This window comes from Eublepharis macularius, chromosome 16, assembly GCF_028583425.1.
Source record: "Eublepharis macularius isolate TG4126 chromosome 16, MPM_Emac_v1.0, whole genome shotgun sequence".
Classification (NCBI taxonomy): Eukaryota; Metazoa; Chordata; class Lepidosauria; order Squamata; family Eublepharidae; genus Eublepharis; species Eublepharis macularius.
In genome coordinates, this window is record NC_072805.1 from 2,258,637 (window position 1) to 2,279,289 (window position 20,653).

General features: G+C 45.4%; 1 protein-coding gene across 1 annotated transcript in view; it reads left to right on the forward strand.

Annotated features, from left to right (window-relative positions):
• Positions 1 to 20,653, forward strand: part of PCLO (piccolo presynaptic cytomatrix protein) — a 303,767-nt gene that overhangs the window by 151,736 nt on the left and 131,378 nt on the right. The window contains exon 9 of the mRNA XM_055000594.1: positions 19,549 to 19,685. Within this exon, the coding sequence (XP_054856569.1) occupies positions 19,549 to 19,685 (137 nt within the window). The remainder of the gene's footprint in view (positions 1 to 19,548; positions 19,686 to 20,653) is intronic.

Here is a 20,653-nt window from a genome sequence, read left to right on the forward strand (position 1 = left end):
GTGGTGGAACTCAGTGGTGGAACTCAAGACCGCACAATGATGTCACTTTGGGTCACCTGGAACAAGGGGGGAGTTTTTTAAAGTTTAAATTGCCCTCAGCAAAAGTGAGGTGCCAGAACTCCGCTCCACCACGTTCCCGCTGAAAAAAAGCCCTGCCTACCACAAATTTTGTGAGTCTTATAGGTGCTACGGGACTCTTGCCCTTAAAATATAGAGCTCTTATATCAAGGTTCTTTTTATGTATCACTGATATGCAAAGCTATTACAAAATAATTTTTTGAAAAATAAGAAATACAACCTTCAAAACAATGAGAAATGAAAAGTTGTTCAAAGAGGTGGACGTTCAAACGTCAATGGAACCAATAGGAGGGGGAGAAAGGAAGTTGAATTGAAGTCAGGCATTTGCCTCATTTCACTTTCCAACACATTTGGTAGGAGAGAGAAATCACAGGGGGAATTGCACCTGTATTTAAATGCCTGGTTTACAATCCAGACAATACAAATACAGAGCTGTAGGTGGCAGAGCTCCTACTGACCCACGGATAGGCAGATACCATCTATTACATGCATTTATTTACTTCATCCATACCACGCCTTTCTCCCCAGTGAGGATCCAAAGCAACTAACATGGCTCCTCTGTTTTATCCTTACAACAACCCTGTGAGGTAGGCTAGGCTGAGTGCATGTGACTGGCCTAAGGACATCCAGCAAGCTTCCATGGCAGAGTAAAGGTTCCCAATCTCCCAGATCCTGGTCCAACAGTGTAACCATTACAACACAGACCAACACCTGAAACCATTACAAAACACTGGCTCTAACACCACCCCTGAAGGAGCAAATTCTCACTTCTCCCCTGGTTTCATCTTTGCATGATAGCAGATTTTGTGACCAGGTCTGCCTTTTACTGACTTAGTCTCATTTTCCAACTTCACCCTTTCCTAGGAGAAATGACGTGACCACCGTTATTCCTGAATTTGGTAACTACACTTGGTGAGTTACAGTACTCTCTAAGTGAACACCTTTACATACGTGGCAACATCAGGTACCAGCACTGTTGACTACATAGCCATATCCCCTGATCTATCTAACCGGGTTTTTAAATTTGAGGTTTTAGATGTAACATTAAGCAATCACTGCCCCTTGAGACTGTCTCTTACTGCCAACGTTAATGTCCTAGCGAAACCAGTACCAGACCTTGCTGAGAGCATGAATCCCAATCTTAGGAGGCTCAAATAGTCCAGGAAACTACATTACATCATATCCAACACCTTGTCATCCCTGGAAGTGAGTAGACTGAGATCATCTCTTTTACAAAACACCACAGATGTGATTAAAAACTTTGATGAAATTAATTCCCAGCGTAAACCTGTTTTAACAAACAACAGGCCTATGAAGTCAATATTCCATGCTCAAAGTGGATGGTTTGACCATGAATGCAGAGCGCTTAAAAAGGAACTCCACCACACCATGAGACAGGCCAGGCATAACAGGGGTAGGGCTCGGATCAGCAGTCTAACCATGCTTAGGTCCCAGTACAAAGCTCTAATTAAACAGAAGAAATTAGAACATGCGCTAAGTGAACACTGTTTGAAGGCTGAAGATTCAAAGTGCAGCGCACACTTACAACTAGGCAACCTGCTTATTGTCCAGAACTGATCACAGGACTTGTATTTTATCCGCACTAATAAGAAATGGGTGAGCTGTGACTTGTTTCAAATCACAGCAAAAGGAGCTATTCTTATCTTCGAAGATCTGTAGCTAGGACAGCTCTAGGCACTTTCTCCCATGCAAACCTACCCATTTATTAAGATATTTCCACAGGTGTCAGAGGTAAGGTTGGTGGCCAAAGGAGCAGGGCCCTCTCCGTAGTGGCATCTGCCTTTTATATCACCCACCAGAGAGAGGCTTGTTAGCTTGTTCCTTGTCAGCGTTGATGGAAAAAAAACCTTTCAGAAAGGCTTTGGTTTTGTATGGTTATATTGTGGGCTTTAATTGTGATTTTGATGTTTTTAGTTTTACTGTTTTTTAAATTTTGATTTTTTTTATTTAGTGTGTCTAGGTTTTTATGAATTGTTACACTTGTACAATTTCAAGCCACAGAGCGGAGAGTGTTTTCAAGCAAAGAGCTAAGGTATAGGTTAGCTCAATATTAATAATGTGACTTTAAGATCGCACAGCGTTTTGTCCTGATCCCTGGACACTGAGAGGAACATCGGCACCAGTCCAAGGAATTTTTAGTCGTAAGTTCCCATAATGATCCAGTCCAGACATTCTGTTCGGATTCTCCTCATGGAATTTTCTCTCCAAGTTTACAGGTATGCTTTTCTACCTGGGGTCTGCTGTCCTCAACACTGGAGACTGTAGGTTGCCCTTGCCATGTAACGTTTGGATCAGCAGTACAAAGAAAGTTGAAAGTGCCTTTCAGAGGCAGCAGAGCGGAGCCTCCAACCATTCTCTTCCATGTCTGTGATCCAGTGGAAGGAAAAGGGATTCAGAAACAGCGGAAAGTCTTTCCCCATAACTGATGGAGTCAGGCAGTTTTTATACTGCCTCTCCAGAGAACCTACTTGAGGCAGCTTAAAAAGTAAAATATGATAAAAATATAAAAACAGCATAAAATAATTTGGTTAGACCAAGGCAAGTCATTACAAGTTTCAAAGACAGAAATTCTTATATAAACACCAATACAAGCAGTGAATCTTTAAACTGTAATGGATGCACTCTGGAATTATGAAGCATATATAGTTGAAATAAATAAGATTCAAACAGGATAAATACAATTATGGCAATAATAAAAAGAGTTCTCAAGAAAAGCACAAACCAAATGGTGAAAGATGAAAACCAGAGATCAGAGGGCTCAGGGCTAAACCTTCAGCTGAAGAAGAGCTATGAGTGAGAGAGATGAGTTTACTGCCTGGAAGGGGGCACTTTCTTTCTTTTTTTTTTAAGAATTTTTATTGGATTAGAAACATATAATAACAATTATAATCACATTCTTTAATTTTTTCTAATTCTAACCCCCTCCCTTCCCCCCCCTTTTTATTGACTTCCAACAGTTTTCCAACCCCCTATCCACTTTCCCTCTACTCCTTCATATTTATTTTATTTGTTTATAATATACTTTCAGATTCTTCTAAGCACTATTTCCACTTCCTTTCACATATAAATTGTCATATAAATTGTCATATAAATAAAATCCTCTTAATCTATCTTCTTCATTAAAACTACTAATAATATTCATTTTGATAACCTGTGTTTTATCTTACTCCTTCTATTCTCTTCGATATGGGACAAACAATTTGCCCCCCTTTATACATCAATTCCAATACTTCTATACACATACTTATTATACACACTTATTGTCATTTACTTAGGCTTCTGTTCTATATGTTGTTCTTTATCTATACATATACCATAAGTCTAACAATTAGACCTACCTTTGAATTTACGTATGTATGTATATATTCACTCTATGTTATACGGTTATCTTTCCAAAAAATATAGATTAGTTAATTTCTATCCCATTAATTCTCATAGTATCAACGCTATTGCTACTTAATATAATACTTAAAAATCATATAAAGTTGCTTAGAATTTTTCCATTAACTCTCCACCCCCTCGGTATAGTCACTTCTCTCCTCCTGTGTACCTCAATAGTTTTCAAACTGCCACAGTTCTCCTCCCACCTCCCATTTTTTCACCAGATATTGTTTCAGCTTTCCCCAGTCCGTGTTAAACTGCCCTGGATCAAGGTCTCTCAGTTTTCTTGTCATTTTGTCCATCTCCGCCATGTACAGCAATTTGTAAATCCAGTCCTCAGTAGTTGGCACTTCTTGTAGGAAGGGGGCACTTTCAAGTACAATGTGCAAAGAGAAAATTACAGAGCTTGAAACGAATGTACCAACAGAAGAACAGGGGCACAAATGATCAGTAAATAAAATAAGTTCAGGTTTTATGAGAGGAGAACCAAATAAATCATGATAAGGAATACAGGCTAAGAAACAGTAGGCAAGAGGCATGAGACTGGCCAAAAACAGTTGATAGGAATGATAGATTGAATGGGAGAGAAATAGTTCTTGGAGGCTAGGCTAGAAAAGAAGGAACATAGACAATCTCAGGGCCTCTAATTGCCTATTGTTACTTTAAAGTCATCTCAAAGATTTTAGTTCATATTGAGGATTTGCTTGTATAGTCAAAAAATCTGCTCAGGAGCAGCAATTTCCACTCTTTACAATACCAGAACCCTTCAAATGCAATTAGAATACAAGGACCTTATTTTTGTGTTCAGACAATTAACAAATTATACTTTGGTTGTTGTGGGTTTTCCAGGCTGTATTGCCGTGGTCTTGGCATTGTAGTTCCTGACGTTGTTGTGGGAAAACCCACAACAACCATCGTTCTCCGGCTGTGAAAGCCTTCGACAATACAAATTATACTTTTCTCACAATGGTTCTCATCCTTAATCTGCAAGTCAGGTTCTCTCGTACCTGTTTCCACAGAATGGAAGACAGGAGTCCCTGTATCTACTAATAAAGGGAGGGAGATGTTGTCTATGTGTAGATTACATAATCCCGTTGTGGAAGGGGCACCAAAGGAGTTAAAAAATGCACCCGATTCCCCAATTGACCGTCATTGTTGAAAGTTAGACCTACCAGAAGGAACAAAATAGGACCGAGGGTCAGAGGAAGGCGTTGCTGGAAGGAGCATCAGGGCCCGCCTCAGACAGGGAAGAATGGTGCTCTGCTGCCAGCCAATTTGCTTCAGCAAGCCATTTTCCAAATTGACTTGGGTTAAATAAAACTTGCACAATGAAGGAGATCCGCTTTAGAGGAATCATAAGTCTCTCAAAGAAGGAACTCGTCAGCAAATTTAGAAAGATTTTCAGTAGGCTTTGGGAAGACTTTAGCAAGAAACCATCAGAGGAACGGTACAGTGCCGTCAAATCAAGCTCAGCAGCATAGCATGGGTTTGGTGCCCGGGGCAATTCCCAGGCTCCGCACACGCACATGCAAAGCATGTGCACGCTCCCGGGACTGCATGATGATGTCACTGGAAGTCATTGTGCAGGGCGCTGGAGTGCTCCTGCAATTCGGGCCGCTTGCCTCGCCGCCCCCATCAGGCAGCCCTCCACGGGAGCTGCTGTTGCCAGCTTGGCATGCTCCTCAGCAGCAGGATGTTCACCTCATTGGCACGGCAGGTGGCGAGGGCGCTGCAGGTGGCCTCCCGCTGAGTGCAGGCTGTCCTTGGTGCAGCGCTCCTTGGCACCTCCCCCCCCAAAAAATTATGCACCTGGGGTGACCACCCGTCTTGTCTCTCCCCCCCCCCCCACCCCCATGCTATGCCACTGATGGAGCTTACGGAGAGACTTGCGACCTAACAATTTGATAGAGCTAGAGTCCAGAAATAAGAAAGCATGCTCAGACTGCAGAGGCCTACAGAGACAGGCCAGAAAAGCTAACAGGAGAAACAGTTTTGTCTGACAGAAAAATCGAAAGCAGATCAATAGATGTTTCTTTAGAGCAGCTAACCCAATGAGAGTCTCATTTTGCTATCAGAAGTTAAAGAGAGGTTGTCCCCAGTTTCCCAGGCTTGTAAAGTACTGGCTGAGGGTAAAGGGGGAGGACGTTTAGCTGAAAACTCTTTTGCTTTAATTTTATCCTGTTGGTAACAGAAAATTTATGTGACAGTCCTGTAAATATTTGAAGATGTTTAGCCTCTCAGTTGTCTCCTCTCCAGACTAAACATAAACATAAACTCCTTCAACCTTTCCTCATAGGGCTTTGTCTCCAGACCCCTCACCATCTTCGTATCCCTCCTTTGAACATGTTCCAGCTTGTCAACATCCTTCTTAAACTGCAGTGCCCAAAACTGAACACAGTACTCCAAGTGAAGTCTAACCAGAGCGCAGCAAAGCAATGCCATCACTTCATGTGGTCTGGACACTATACTGCTGTCGATGTAGCCCAAAATCGCATTAGCCTTTTTAGCTAAGGCATCATGTTGCAGACTCATGTTCAGTGTGTAATCTTCTAAGATCCCAAGCTCCTTTTCTCATGTACTACTGCCAAGGCAAGTCTCACCCATCCTATAATTTGATTTTTTTTCCCTACCTAAATGCAGAACCTTACATTTATCTCTTGTGAAATTCATTTTGTTAGTTTTAGCCCAGTTTTCCAGTCAGTTAAGATCATCCTAAATCTTGATTCCATCTTCTACTGTATTAGCTACCCTTCCCAATTTAGTATTGTCAGTCCCTGGCAGTTGGGTCCACAAGTTCTCCACAGTTAACACACAGGTGTTCCAGTTGAAGTAACTTTATTAGAGATCCATTCAGTACAAGGTGCATCGACAGGTGAAATTGGCAGAAGTGACGTATATGGGGCTAGCAATGTTAGTTATAGGGAATCTTCGAGCCAAGGGAAAGAGGACCGTTAAGGGAGGGGGGGGTTGTATTGAGACATTGTTTTAGAGCAGACAGTGAGGAAGATAAACTTATCTCTGGTTCTCAGGAGCGCCCCACGAGCCAGCTTCAGCTGGCTGTCAAGTACACTGGCTCCACAGAGTGAGAAAGCAAAAGTAAACATTTGTAACATTTGTAAGATAACCCCCTGGCATGGAGCAATAAAGAACTTCCCACACTCTCAGAAGCCAGAGGCAGAACCCCTTCACATTCATGGCAGATATGCAGGAGGCATATGTGACATACTGCCCTCCCCAAGAGAGTCCTCCTTTCATAAAGGACCTGGCTTATTTGGGTAAGCCTTATGGAATTTACGTATCAGTTTAGGAGCATTTACACCTGAGGCTTTTACCCACTCCCTTTGTCCCTCATCAAAGTGCTCCCAGCAAATTAAGTAAATCAATTCTCCCCATTTTAACTTAGAGTCCAGGATGTCTTTCACTTCGTAGTGCAGTTGTCCATTCACTATGAGGCGGGAAGGAGTTCCTCGATCCGGATGCCATCTGTCAGGAGGGGGCGCTTTCTTTAAGAGGCTGAAATGGAATACGGGGTGGACATTTTTTAAGTTCTTGGGTAGATTCACCTCTACAGTGACTTCATTGATTATCTTTTTTACTGGAAAGGGTCCCAGAAATGTCCACCCCAGTTTTTTGCTGGGTTGCTCCCCTCTTAGGTTTTTAGTGGAAACGTACACATAGTCTCCTGGTTGTAGTTTCCATGGAGCTGATCATTTTTTATCAGCTTGTCTTTTGTAATCCTCTTTGGCTTTTTCCAAAGTTTTTTTAAATTACTTCCCATTGAGTCTTTAAGGTAGACCACCACTCTTTTAAGTCTCCTGGTGTGTCGTTGCTTGGGGTCTTTACAAAGGGCATTGTTTTGCCCTCATAACCATGTACTACTATAAAGGGGGAGGCTCCTATGGAGCTGTGTATTGTGTTGTAATAACAATATTCGGCAAAACTCAGAAAATCAGTCCAATTGTCCTGTTGGTAATTAATGTAGCACCTTAAAAATTGTTCTAACACTTGGTTAACTCTTTCGGTTTGCCCATTGGTCTCGGGATGATGGGTGGAGCTAAGTCCTTGTTCAATTGCAGCTAGTTTCAATAGCACTTGCCAGAAGTTGGTAACAAACTGGACTCTGCGGTCTGATATCACCTTGTCCAGAAATGAGTGTAGCCTATTTGTTGTATGAACAGGTTGGCTAATTTCTTGGCGGTGGGAATCTTAGAGCACGGAATGAAATAGGATTGTTTAGAAAATAAATCACCCACCACCAGAACTAGTCTTCCCTTTGGAGAGGGGAAGGTCAGTTATAAAGTCCATTGAGATCACCGACCATGGTTGCGTGGGGGTTTCCAGGGGACAGAGGAAACCTGGTGGTTTCCCCACTCTTATTTTCCCAGTTAGGCACACTTGGCAAGTAGATACATATTGAGATATGTCTTTCCTCATGTTCAGCCACCAAAATTGTCTTTGTACCAAATGCAATATCTTCAAATAGCCGAAGTGAGCAGCTAGCTTAGAATCATGAAAGTGTTTCAGCACCTCCCCCCTCAGACTAACTGGCACATATAGTTTGCCGTGATGGTACCATCCACCCCCCTCTCCCTTTTGCAGTTTGTTTTTGGGTAAGGCATCCCTCTCCTTTTCTGCTTCTTGTTTTGCTTTCTCGTCCCAGTCCATGACTGGAGGCTCAGTTTTTGCTTGCTTTGCCTGGCTCCGGGTGGTTACTGCCCCCCCCAGTTGAGCTAGAGAGAACATTGTGTCTATTACATCTTCTTTCTACCTTTCATGTTGGGGCATGTACAAAAGGGCGTCTGCTAGGAAGTTAGATTTGCCAGGGAGGTGCTTCAGCGTGAAATAAAATTTGGAGAAGAACTCCGCCCACCAGAGGTGCTTGGCGCCTAATTTTCATGGGGTGTGCAATGCTCCTAAATTGTTATGATCAGTTCATATTTCAAATGGCACCCTTGCCCCCTCCAGCTAATGTCTCCAAGTACATAGCGCCAGTTTAATTGCTGAAGCTTCTTCGTCCCACACAGACCAGTGTTGCTCGGCCTCCGAGAATTTTTTTGATACATAGGCATGGGGTGCAGCTTCCCTGCCTCATCTGCTTGCAAGGTAACTCCCCCCATGGCAACGTCACTCACATCTACCAGTACAACGAACTTTTGATTCTCATCGGGGTGGTGTAAAACAGGCTCTGAAGTGAACAAAGTCTTCAAATGCTCAAAAGCTTTTTGGCATTCTGTAGTCCAATTTAATTTGGCACTGGGTTTCACCCCTTGTGGTCCCTTACCCTTGGTTTTCAATAAATCCATTAAGGGTAAGGAGATTTGAGCAAAAATTTTTATGAAGGGTCTGTCAAAGTTGGCGAACCACAAGAACGATTGTAATTGTATCTTGGTTTGGGGGGGGGGTCCCACCTCCCTCCAATCTGATGAAATGTCATATTGTCGAAGGCTTTCACGGCCGGAGAACGATGGTTGTTGGGGGTTTTCCGGGCTGTATTGCCGTGGTCTTGGCAAGACCACGGCAATACAGCCCGGAAAACCCCCAACAACCATCTGATGAAACGTCGTTGACCACCACTCTTTGAGTGCGGTCCTCCAACCAGTTCCCTATCCACCGAACTGTCCTATAGTCCACTCCACAGTCTTCCAGTTTGCCCATCAGAATGTCATGGGGGACCTTAGCAAAAGCTTTACTGAAATCCACCACCGCTTGGATTTTCACCAGGTCCATTTTTAGCCCTTGCTTTGATATTCTGTATCCCAGGAAATCCAACTCTTCTTTATGGAATTCACATTTAGACAGTTTCACTGGCAAGTGGTTGTCCCAGAGAGTTTTTAGTACCTGACGTACTAGTTTTACATGGGACTCATAATCTTCCAAATAAACCAACACGTCATCTAAATAAACAACCATGCCCCTATATAAATGTTGGTGTAGGACTTCATTAATTAGATTCATAAACATCCCTGGAGCCCGTTGTAATCTGAAAGGCATTACTTTTTATTCAAATTGTCCCAAAGCGGCATTAAAAGCGGTCTTCCATTCATCCTATCATAGAAACATAGAGTTGGAAGGGGCCATACAGACCATCTAGTCCAACCCCCTGCCCAGTGCAGGATCAGCCTAAAGCATCTCTGACAAGTATTCATCCAGCCTCTTCTTGAAAACTGCCAGTGAGGGGGAGCTCACCACCTCCCTAGGCAGCTGATTCCACTTTTGAACTACTCTGACCGTGAAAAAGTTTTTCCTAATATCCAGCCGGTACCTTTGTGCATGTAATTTAAGCCCATTGCTTCGGGTCCTACCTTCTGCTGCCAACTGGAACAGCTCCCTGCCCTCCTCCAAATGACAGCCTTTCAGATATTTAAAGAGAGCAATCATGTCCCCCCTCAACCTCCTCTTCTCCAAACTAAACATTCCCAAGGCCCTCAGCCTTTCCTCGTAGGGCTCAGTCTCCAGACCCCTGATCATTCTTGTCGCTCGCCTCTGCACCCTCTCGATTTTGTCCACATCCTTTTTGAAGTGAGGCCTCCAGAACTGCACACAATACTCCAGATGTGGCCTGACCAAGGCAGTATAGAGAGGGACTATGACCTCCTGCGATTTCGATGCTATGGCCCCTTTGATACAACCCAGGACTGAATTAGCCTTTTTTGCCACCGCATAACACTCACTGCTCATATTCAGTTTACAGTCCACTCTTACCCCAAGATCCCTTTCACATATACTACTGCCCAGAAGTGTATCCCCCATCCAGTATTTGTGCTTCCCATTTTTGTGGCCCAGATGTAATACTGTGCACTTGTCTTTGTTGAATTGCATCCTATTCACAGCTGCCCACTTCTCCAGAGTATTCAGGTCTTGTTGAATTTTAATTCTATCTTCTTGGGTGTTTGCTACCCCTCCCAATTTGGTATCCTCAGCAAATTTAATGAGCAGCCCTTCCACTCCTTCATCCAGATCATTGATAAAAATATTGAAAAGTACCGGGCCCAAAACCGAGCCCTGCGGCACCTCACTGGACACCTCCCTCCAATCTGATGAAACGCCGTTGACCACCACTCTGAGTGCGGTCCTCCAACCAGTTCCCTATCCACCGAACTGTCCTGTAGTCCACTCCACAGTCTTCCAGTTTGCCCATCAGAATGTCATGGGGGACCTTATCGAAAGCTTTACTGAAATCCAGATAAATCACATCAACAGAGTTCCCCCGATCCAGTAAGCTGGTCACTCGATCAAAGAAGGAAACCAGGTTGATCTGGCAAGATCTGTTAGGAACAAAACCATGCTGACTTCCCCGGATCACTGAGCAGTCCTTCAGATGCTTACCGATTGATCCCTTTAAAATCTGTTCTAATATCTTCCCAGCAACAGAAGTCAGACTGACAGGCCTGTAGTTTCCCAGGTCATCCTTCTTCCCTTTCTTAAAGATTGGGATAATCTTGTGGCACATCCCCAGTCCTCCAGGAGGCCTTGAAGATGATGGACAGAGGCTCTGCAAGTTCTCTAGAAAGTTCTTTGAGCACTCTTGGGTGCACCCCATCCGGCCCAGGGGATTGTATTCATCCAGTGCAGCCAGATGCCTCTCCACAACCTCTCTGTCAATGTCAATTAGCCACTCAGGTGTCCTGCCACATTTTCTACTATCTCTAGATGTGCCTGAGTTCTTCAGGGAGAAAACAGGCAAAAAAGTCATTAAGCCTGTCTGCTTTTTCTCTGTCCTGCATCAGAGTTTCTCCATCTACTCCCAGCAGTGGTCCAATTGCCTCTTTTAACTTGTGTTTGCTTCTCATGTATCTGTAGAAGTTTTTCTTATTGTAGCGAGCCCTCCTGGCCAGACCCAGCTCGTACTGAGCTTCGGCCTCTCTGATGGCTGATCTGCAGTACCTAGTAACCCTCATATACTGCTTTTTAGAGGTTTGTCCTTCTCTCCATTTCCTGAACATTTCCTTTTTCTCCCTTAGCTTATTCTAGAGCTCTCTGTACATCCACATAGGTTTCTTGGAGCCCTTACCATGTTTCCATCTTGCTGGGATAATGAGGGCTTGAGCTTGCAAAAGCTTGTATTTGAGAAGGGCCCATCCTTCACTTGCTCCTTTCCCTTCCAGCACACTCCCCCATGGAATGATTCTTATCAAGCCTCTGAGTTCATCAAAGTTGGCCCTACGAAAATCTAACCTACAAGTCTGGCTATGAACTTCCTTGGCCCCCCACAGCAACTGGAATTCAAGGAGGACATGGTCACTTCCCCCTAAGGTCCCTGCCACCTTCATCTCATCTACCAACCCTGTTGGTTAATATCAAGTCTAGTATGGCTGAGCCCCTTGTAGCTTCCTCCACCTTTTGAAAAAGGAAGTTATCGGCCAGGCAGGTCAGGAAATTGCATGATTCATGACGCTTTGCTGAGCCTGTCTCCCAGCACACATCGGGGAAGTTGAAGTCACCCATAATTACAAGGTTCTGATGTCTGGATACTCTACCAATCTGTTCAAAGAGGGCAGCATCCGTTTCTTCTTGCTGGTCAGGTGGTCTGTAGCAGACTCCAACAATAATACCGGTTGTCCTTCCTCCCCTAATTTCTACCCATATACTTTCCACTGGGCTGTCCGCCCCATTCTCCATAACTTCTTGACAATCAAGCCCTCTCCTCACATACAACGCCACTCCACCTCCTCTTCTCCCCTTCCGTTTTTTCTTGAACAACTCATACCCATCCACTAGCGCATTCCAGTCACGGGAATCATCCCACCAAGTCTCAGTAATTCCTACTATATTGTAGCCCTCTGTTTGCAATAGAAGCTCAAGCTCTTCTTTCTTATTGCCCATACTTTGGGCATTGGTATATAGACACTTGTAGCCTTGTACCTTTGTTTGACCTTTCCTACCCAGGTGGGTTCCCACTGTTTTCACTTCGTCATTGAAATCGCCATGTCGATCGTCCCCTTCCCCTTGTGGCATCAGTTTAAAGCTCTCCTGATGAAGTTCTCCAGGTTCATTCCAAACATTTTCTTCCCTGCCCTTGAAAGGTGAAGCCCATCATGTGCTAGAAGTCCTTCTCTGAGAAAACCTATCCTCCTCCTTTATTCTCACTTGAGATACGTGTCTCATAAATCCAGTTTCAAAAAGATTGTCCCTTCACACACCACTCCTAGCAAGTCTCTAATCAGGGGAATGGAGTAGGCATTGGACATCGACTCCGCATTGATCCCCCTATAATCCGTACACAGTCTCAAACCCCTGTCCTTCTTTTTGCAGAACATCACTGGTGCAGCATGAGGGGAGCTGGCCAGGTGGATGAGTCCTCTGGTCAGATTTTTGTCAATGAATTTACGCAGTTCCTCCCTCTCTCCTGGGCTCATTGAGTAAAGTTTTCCCTTTGGCAGTTTTTGCCCCGGGATTAGTTCTATGGCACAGTCAGTAGCCCTATGGGAGGGAAGTTCGTCGGCTTCCTCCTCATCAAACACATGGCTCAAGTCCTTGATATTCTGGGGGGATTTGTTACACTTTCTCCTGAGTTAGTAGAGGGGGGAGAGTGTTAGGATCCCACGCTAGGTTCCATACATGGCTTCGACATCCCCCCCCCCCCCGCGCGCAAAGCATAGTTCTCTGGCTTTCCACTTCACGAATGGGCCATGGTCCCATAGCCATCTTATTCCTAACAACAACAGGAATTTAGTGGCATCAGTTACTACAAAAGTTCTGGCTTCCCAATGGCTCCCCATTCTCACTGGGACCATCTCAGTTTCTACATTGGCTGGGGCTCCTTTCATTCAAGACCCATCCATCTGTTTCAATTTATACACATTCAATCCCAATCCTATGACTAGGGCTGGGGCAATCAAATCCGGAGTGCATCCAGAGTCAATTAAGGCCCACACTCGGAAGTGGGTCCCCCGCTGGGGGTTAACTATAGTCAATGGCATGTAAAGTAAGGCCCCTTTCAGTCTCACCTCGGGCGGTGATGGCTCCTTTGGGACCTGTCATCGGGGCCTCCTCACAAAAGGTCACTGGCGTTTCCCGCCGGCTGGTCAGGAGTTTCTTCCTCTTCCAAAGGTTCCTCACTCGATCCCTCTGTAGTGTCGAGGCCAGTTGCCACTTTGCTTCTCTTTTTTGGAGCTTTTTTCAGCGGCTTGGTGACCTGTGGGCCAGGCAGTTTCCTGGTGCGGATCTTCTCCATTCGCTCCTTCCTCCTCCCTGGGATTCGGCGGTGAAATTGCCAGCTCTTTTGCACTGTAGACATATCTCTTTCTCATGCAGTTAGCCCGCTCCGAATCCAGGGACCTTGAGTCAAAGGCCTTCTTCTCTTTTCTCCCTGACACCATGGGGATTTTCTTGGCAGTTGACTGGTGCTGCATCTTTATGAGCTTCACCACCTGATCTCGGTTCTTGACCTTGCAGGCCAGTTGGATCCATCCCAACAGGGTGGCTGGGTCATCTTGCAACAAGGCTTTGGCCACCAGGTTGGGGTTCAGGCCGGCCCGGAAAAACTCAATTTTGACTCCTTCAGATCAGTTATGTGCCTTGGCGGCATACTGCCTGAATTCTGCAGCATATTCGTGGACTGGACAGTTTCCTTACCTCAGTCGTTTCAGTTGTGTCCGGGCTCATTCTCCCTCCAGTGGATCCTCAAACTGGGCCCTCAATGCTCGCATGAATGCTTTGATGTTGTGAAGCTCCAGGGGCCCAGCTTCATACAGGGTGACATAACACTTAGCTGCCAAAACATCCAACCGGGATCCCAAGTGACTAACCCGGCTGGGGTCGTTTGGGAAGGTGTGGCCCCACTCTCGGATAAACTCCATGGCTTGCACAATAAAATATCCTAGCTCTTCAGAGTCCCCGTCAAACCGGGTCTCTAATTATCACAGGGGGGCCCTCCTGGGGTGACTGACACCCCCATTGGTGGCAGAGCTAGGAAAGGTTGAGCCAGCAGCATGGGTTGTAGTGGTACTCCCATTGGTAACCCCCCGGGTGCCACTGGTATCCCTTGTGGCAGTAGGGGTGGTGGAGGTGGAGCCAGTGGCCGGGGTTGTAGTAGTGCTCCCATCGGTACACCTCCAAGCGGTGGGACGGCCGGGGCTCCAGCTGGCAGTGGATACTGCCTGGAAAGTCCTTTGGTGGCACCAGAGCTCCAGGCTGCAGCGGGCTAACTATCCCCCTCTCAGTTGGGGCACAGCCGTTGTTCTCCCCAGTTGTCCCCCCAGACCTCTTAGTGATGGTAGGGGGGAGGAGGGTGCAGGGGTCTTACCAGGTCCCCTGCTCATTCCCCCCTGCCTCCAATTCTGGCAGGTGCTGGTACTGCATCCAACCCCCTTTGCTGGTCCACTTGTGGTTCCTCTTGTCCGGGGTCCCCCGATATTCCCCCCGACGGCCAGTAACGCACCATCTCCTGGAACCTTTCCATCTCCTGGACCATCTCTTTTCTAAGAGCATCCAGTTCTAAGAGCATCCAGTAGCTGTCTTGGTAGAAAATGGAGCTGATGTGGTTCCCCCAATTTCGCGGTCCACTCTATCATCTCATTTTCCATCGACACAGCAGCGGCTGTGCCGAGCCCATGCAGCACTGCTGGGTCTTTGAGCTGAAGTTTCATCTGGGTCCTCGGGGATGGCCACTGCTGGGTGCTCTGCCATCATGCAGGCGGCCTCAGTCATGGTCCCGGTTCCAGACGTAATAAGGACTTCTGCCAAAATATCAGTCCCTGGCAGTTGGGTCCCCAAGTTCTCCACAGCTAACACACAGGTGTTCCAGTTGAAGTCACTTTATTAGAGATCCATTCAGTACTAGGTGCATCGACAGCTGAAAACTGGCAGAAGTGACGTATGTGGGGCTGGCAATGTTAGTTATAGGGAATCTTCCCGCCAAGGGAAAGAGGACCATTAAGGGAGGGGGGGTTGTATTGAGACATTGTTTTAGAGCAGACAGTGAGAAAGATGAACTTATCTCTGGTTCTCAGAAGGAGCGCCCCACGCACCAGCTTCGGCTGGCTGTCAAGGACGCTAGCTCTGTGGAGCGGGAAAGAGAAAGTAAACATTTGTGACATTTGTAAGATATAACCCACTGGCATGGAGCAATAAAGAAGTTCCCGCACATTCATGGCAGATACGCAGGAGGCATATGTGACAAGTGTCATCTGCAAATTGAACGAGCATCTCCTGTATTCCTTCATCCAAATCATTTATAAAGATAAGTTGGCAAGTCCAGATGGGTCTTTTCGCCAGCAGGTCTTCTGACTGGCCATTGGAAATCTGATTGGCTGAGAAGATTTTTTAAAATTACTTTTTGCAGCAACTGCCACAACAGCAAGAGGCTTTTCACTTTGTGACTGAAGGTAAGTTGTGTGTATGCAAAATAATAATAATAATAATAATATGTGCATTTTAAAAGGCATCCTGTTAAATGGAGTGTCTGCCTGAAATAATGAAATGTTACTTTTAGAGTTACGCACAACCTCACTTCCAGACATTTTGCAGTTAGCTCTGTGGCAGCCGTTTTGTGTTTGCACCCAGCACCCTCTATCAGAAATCCAAAGGTGCCCACAGGCTCAAAAAGGTTGAGGATCTCCTGAGAAAGAGAATAAGAGGTAATAATTATTATCTATCTCAATTATGGGGGATCATAAGAATGACGTATTAATGCCTTTCTAGTTTTGCATTTGAAGTAACTGGTGATCCAAGCTCGTCAGCAAGTCCCACTTTTCAAACCTACCAAATGGAAGCAGCCCTTCTCGTTCAAGGTTTTTTTTCCCCTCAACATGAAATTGTAGCATTGGACTGTTGTAGTCTAGTAGATCAGCCCGTGAAAAGGGTTTGTGCCCCGCCCCCCACCCCATTTCCTCTCCTTCAGTAGCTCTTGCTCTCTGCCCCCACTCGCTGGTCTCCCCTTGCTAAGCCCTACTTGCTGCTGTTTCTGGACAGCCAGAATGTCTTGTTTGCCCTGCAGCATGCTGGGATCTTGGATTTTCCAAGAGGGCTGTGGAATATGTTTGTTAGAAGAAATGGATTAAGAGCTGAAGGTCTTTGGTTAAAATAGTAATTTGAATGGCTGCTTTATCATACGCATTGCTGTATATTCATATTCATCCTGTTATGGTTAACGGATTAGAATTCTTCTCTAACAGACATCAAATATACATGGCAGTCCCAAAGTATTTGGGGCTCATCTCTCATATCTTCAACACAACAGGAACAATTCAATTGCCATTTTTATTGTCTCTCCATCAATTTTGTTGGGATTCTGTCAGTATCAGTAAGCAATGAACTGTTTGCAGTTTGAACCAATTCTCACAACTTGTGGCTACTATCAAAATCAGCCCCTCTTTGCAGACAATTGCCTCTTCTACTCCATTAAGGGAGAGTGATGCATGAGCACTCCTGTTTCTTACACTGGTAAAGCTAATGATGCACCAACCCGGTTAATGCCTGTATCACAGACTGCTTGGAAGCACCTTTTAAGTCTAAGTTCTAGGGATCCCATTCCCCCGTTGGGGGCGGGGGATCCCTCGCTTTTGCCCTCCGCCTGCCACCTCTACTTCTCTGGCCAGCGGGGGAGGAAGGTACGGGAACGGGCCTCCCAGGAACGCTCCCAGGGTGGTGCAATGACATAACTGACGTCATCCCACCACCCTGGGAGTACTCTTGTGCTTTGCCATGGGCCTATTTGGGCCCCAAACAAGCCAAATTGGGCCGTTTGAGGCCCAAATCAGCCTGCTGTGAAGCGGGTGCACCCCCTGCACCTGCGCAGTGATGTCACCAGAAGTGACATCACTGGAAGTTCCATCACTGCGCAGCTGCAGGATCATGCACTCTATGTGCGCATGTGCAAGAAATAAAGGAGGCAAGAATGAGGCAAGAGCCAGCTCTCCCTCTCTCTTGCTTAGTAGCGACCTGGCAACCCTACTAAGTTCCCCAAAGGAAAACCAGGACATGTGGGTTATAAATAAAACCTTAATTGATAGGGCCAAACCCCAATATCTGCTGTTAACCAAGGCAGCTTTGGAAAGAGAGAGATTGGAGTTGCTTTATTTTTCCCACCATTTTTCTGACCGAATCCGCCCCCCTCCCCTGCTGTTTTTCTTCCTGCAGGGTTCCCAACAAGTGTTTACTTCACAAACATACCCACGTTTCTATGAGAGGGAAGCACCACCTCTGTGAGCACCACCTGCGGGCTCTTCTTGCTCCCTCTTACAAAGTTGCTTTAGCTAGAAGATGACAGTATTGTGGATTTGTTACCTGCCTTTCCATTTGCCCTGAGAGGCAAGCCGTGGCCAGGAGGGCATTCTTTTTGACTTCTTTATGCATTAAAATCTTGTGACTAATGGGTTGCTACAGCGAAAGGCAGAAGAATGGCCCAAATGGACTGGCTTGGGGTTTTTCAGTGGTGGATCTCAAGGGCCTTGCCAGTTTTCCTCCTCCCAAAAGGGGGCTGTGTGCCCATAACAGCCTCAGTCCACAGAGGAGCTGCTTTCAGTCGCTGGGCCACAATCTGGGCCTGATTAAACATTACAAAAAACTTGAGTTCTAACTTATCTTCATAATGATGCGACTGCTCCACCCTGTCTCCTTTGTTTACAATTCCTAGCATCTGACTTCTCTGACTGCAATTATGAGGCCTTCATTTAAAATTTCATATGTTGCAGTTAACATCTCTGTTAACTTTAAACTAATAAGTATGAACCTAATACACACATTCATAAAATGAAGCAATTTAGCAATATAGCATTGGAAGCAGAAGTCACAGGTGCAACCTTACCATTGCATATCAATGTCCTTTAAAAAAAACAAAGCAGTTCTCAGAGGTACTTACCACTATAATTGGATAATCATTTGACAAACTTAGAAGTTAAATTTTTTTTGAGTGAATAAGAAACCACCTGCCACATTTGAAAACATACCTTTTGAGGAGCAATAATCAAAAGACCATTTTTGAATCTGTTTCTCCTCCTTTCCCTAGTTGAAGGGGGTGGGGAGCAGTTTAAATACACTCAATTTCTCTTAATCTGCATCTCCATTAAAAGGCAATACTGTGCTTTAAAGGAGAGTTACAAGGCTTTAACATTATCATAAGAAATAAGCCAAAATTCAGGAAAGCCCCTTCTCGTCAAAAAGCAGGAAAAAATAGACTGCCAGAGACATGCTTCTCTTCCCCCTATTTACAGGGTCAGAAAATAAAAAGGAGTTTGTGGGGGACTCCCGGATAACACATTCTGTCACGTATAACCAGGTCCTTGCTTGGTTTCCTCCCCTAACACTGAGTAGTGTGTCATCGTGGGCACTCTTGTACTCTGTAACAATGGCAGGTAGATTAACAGTAGCAGGAGACTGGGGTAGGGGAAGAGATGGGCTGGATCTTCAGATCGTCTCTCAAAGATGGAACTCAAGGGCAGAAGATTCTCATCTGTGGGAAAACTTGGCAAGCCTCTGACTGAGTCAATATTGACAAGGTTTAGAGCATTTTGATTTATTCATCAAAACTTTCTGCCCCATCCTACAGACTCCAGACTGACATTGAAAGTTAAATAATTAAGATGTAATAGCATGGTACTTATCCACCAAACTCCTGTGTAACCAAAGTCTTATATAAATTACAGGGAAAGGCCAGACTTGAACTTGGGTGAACCTAAACATGAAGAGTGCTTCAGAACTCAGGAACAGCCACCAACTATGTTTCTGCATACTTTGTGACATGAAGGGTGTGGTGATAAATACGTGTTCCATGCAGACATTTGTGATGGAACTGAGGGCAAAAGGTCATCCTTAGGGACTGGTACAGAAGGCAGAGGCAGAAGCCTGAAATTCTGATCAGCTTATTTAATTACCCAACTGAGGCTGCTGAGGTGGTGGTAACAATCTGAGGTCTCTTCTCCTAGGTATCCTTAGTCAACAAGGCTGCATCTTCTCTCTGTCACTTATTACTAACCTGAGCTTTGCTGCTGCTAATCTTGCCTGTTATTTTGCTTTCAATGCATGGCCATTTATTAACTGCTGTATGCATGTTGACTGCACATGCGGGAACATTGTTCTTCTCATATCTCTGGTTCAGAAGAACCTATGACATGTCCTTGGTTTTCAAAGCCTACCACCTTCGCCGGGAAGAAACAGATTGGTTCGACAAACCTCGGGAGTCTCATTTGGAGAATGGACATGGCTTTGATAGAAGGCTACCAGACAAACTGGCCCACTCGAGACCACCAAGCCAGCATCAAGACCAAGTAAGGAGGTTGTGTTTTTAACCAACAGTTTTCCTTAATGCCAACCAGTTTGTTGGAGTGAAGGCTGTCATAGATCTAATTCTGAATTTCATCAAGGAGCAGGGCCATAGGTTTTGCAGGAAAAAAATCTATTTTTTAAAAAAAAGGAGGAGATGGAATGAAGAAAATTTTTAAATGTTCTCACTCAGATATGTCATGAGATCTCAGTGAAAGGCAAAACTGAGGTGGAATGGAGTCAAGAAAACGAGGCTAGGAAGCCACAGGGGTTGCCAGGAGAGGGAGGGGAGAATTGAAGGACAGGAGGGAAAGTGATGGGGGGGGAGGTAGGTGGGACGGAAGGAAGCAGCGGTGAGGGAGAAGAGTGGATGAAAAGCAGAAAGAGGAGGAAGAGGAGGACCAGTGTGCTGGGGTCTGAGATTCCACACACACAGAGACACACAAGTACCTAATACCCACACTCCTTCTCAAGGTGATAAAAAATATCTGAATGACTCCTACACTCTGTTGCTAAAAAGCCAATAATGATCTAAGCTCTTAACAATTGGTTAACTTTTTATGGTACCCAAACTTGGCAGCCCTGACTCCCAGGCTCAGCCCTTCCACAGCCATGTTCCATGATCTCTAGCAATAGCCACTGTAAGTCACCACTCCAATTAGTCCTGGACCAAAATTGGTGTGAGTTTCAGTTTTCTGTGGGAAAAGCTGATAGTGTCTGGGTGGCAGGAAGAACTGCTGACTCCTCCTTTGACGCTTTCCCCACCTGTCCCCTGCTCCCGAGCTGGCAAGGGCAACCCTTCCCCCGGTCAAGCAGGCTGGGCTCCTGCTCCTTTGGCACTGGGATGTGTGTGCCACTGAAGGTGGTGCATCCACACAGTGGTGCCTTTGGAAGGAATGTGCATCCGTGTCCTACTTCTGAACGAGGGTGGTGTTCCTCCGGTGTGCATTGCTTTCAACGAGATACATATCCA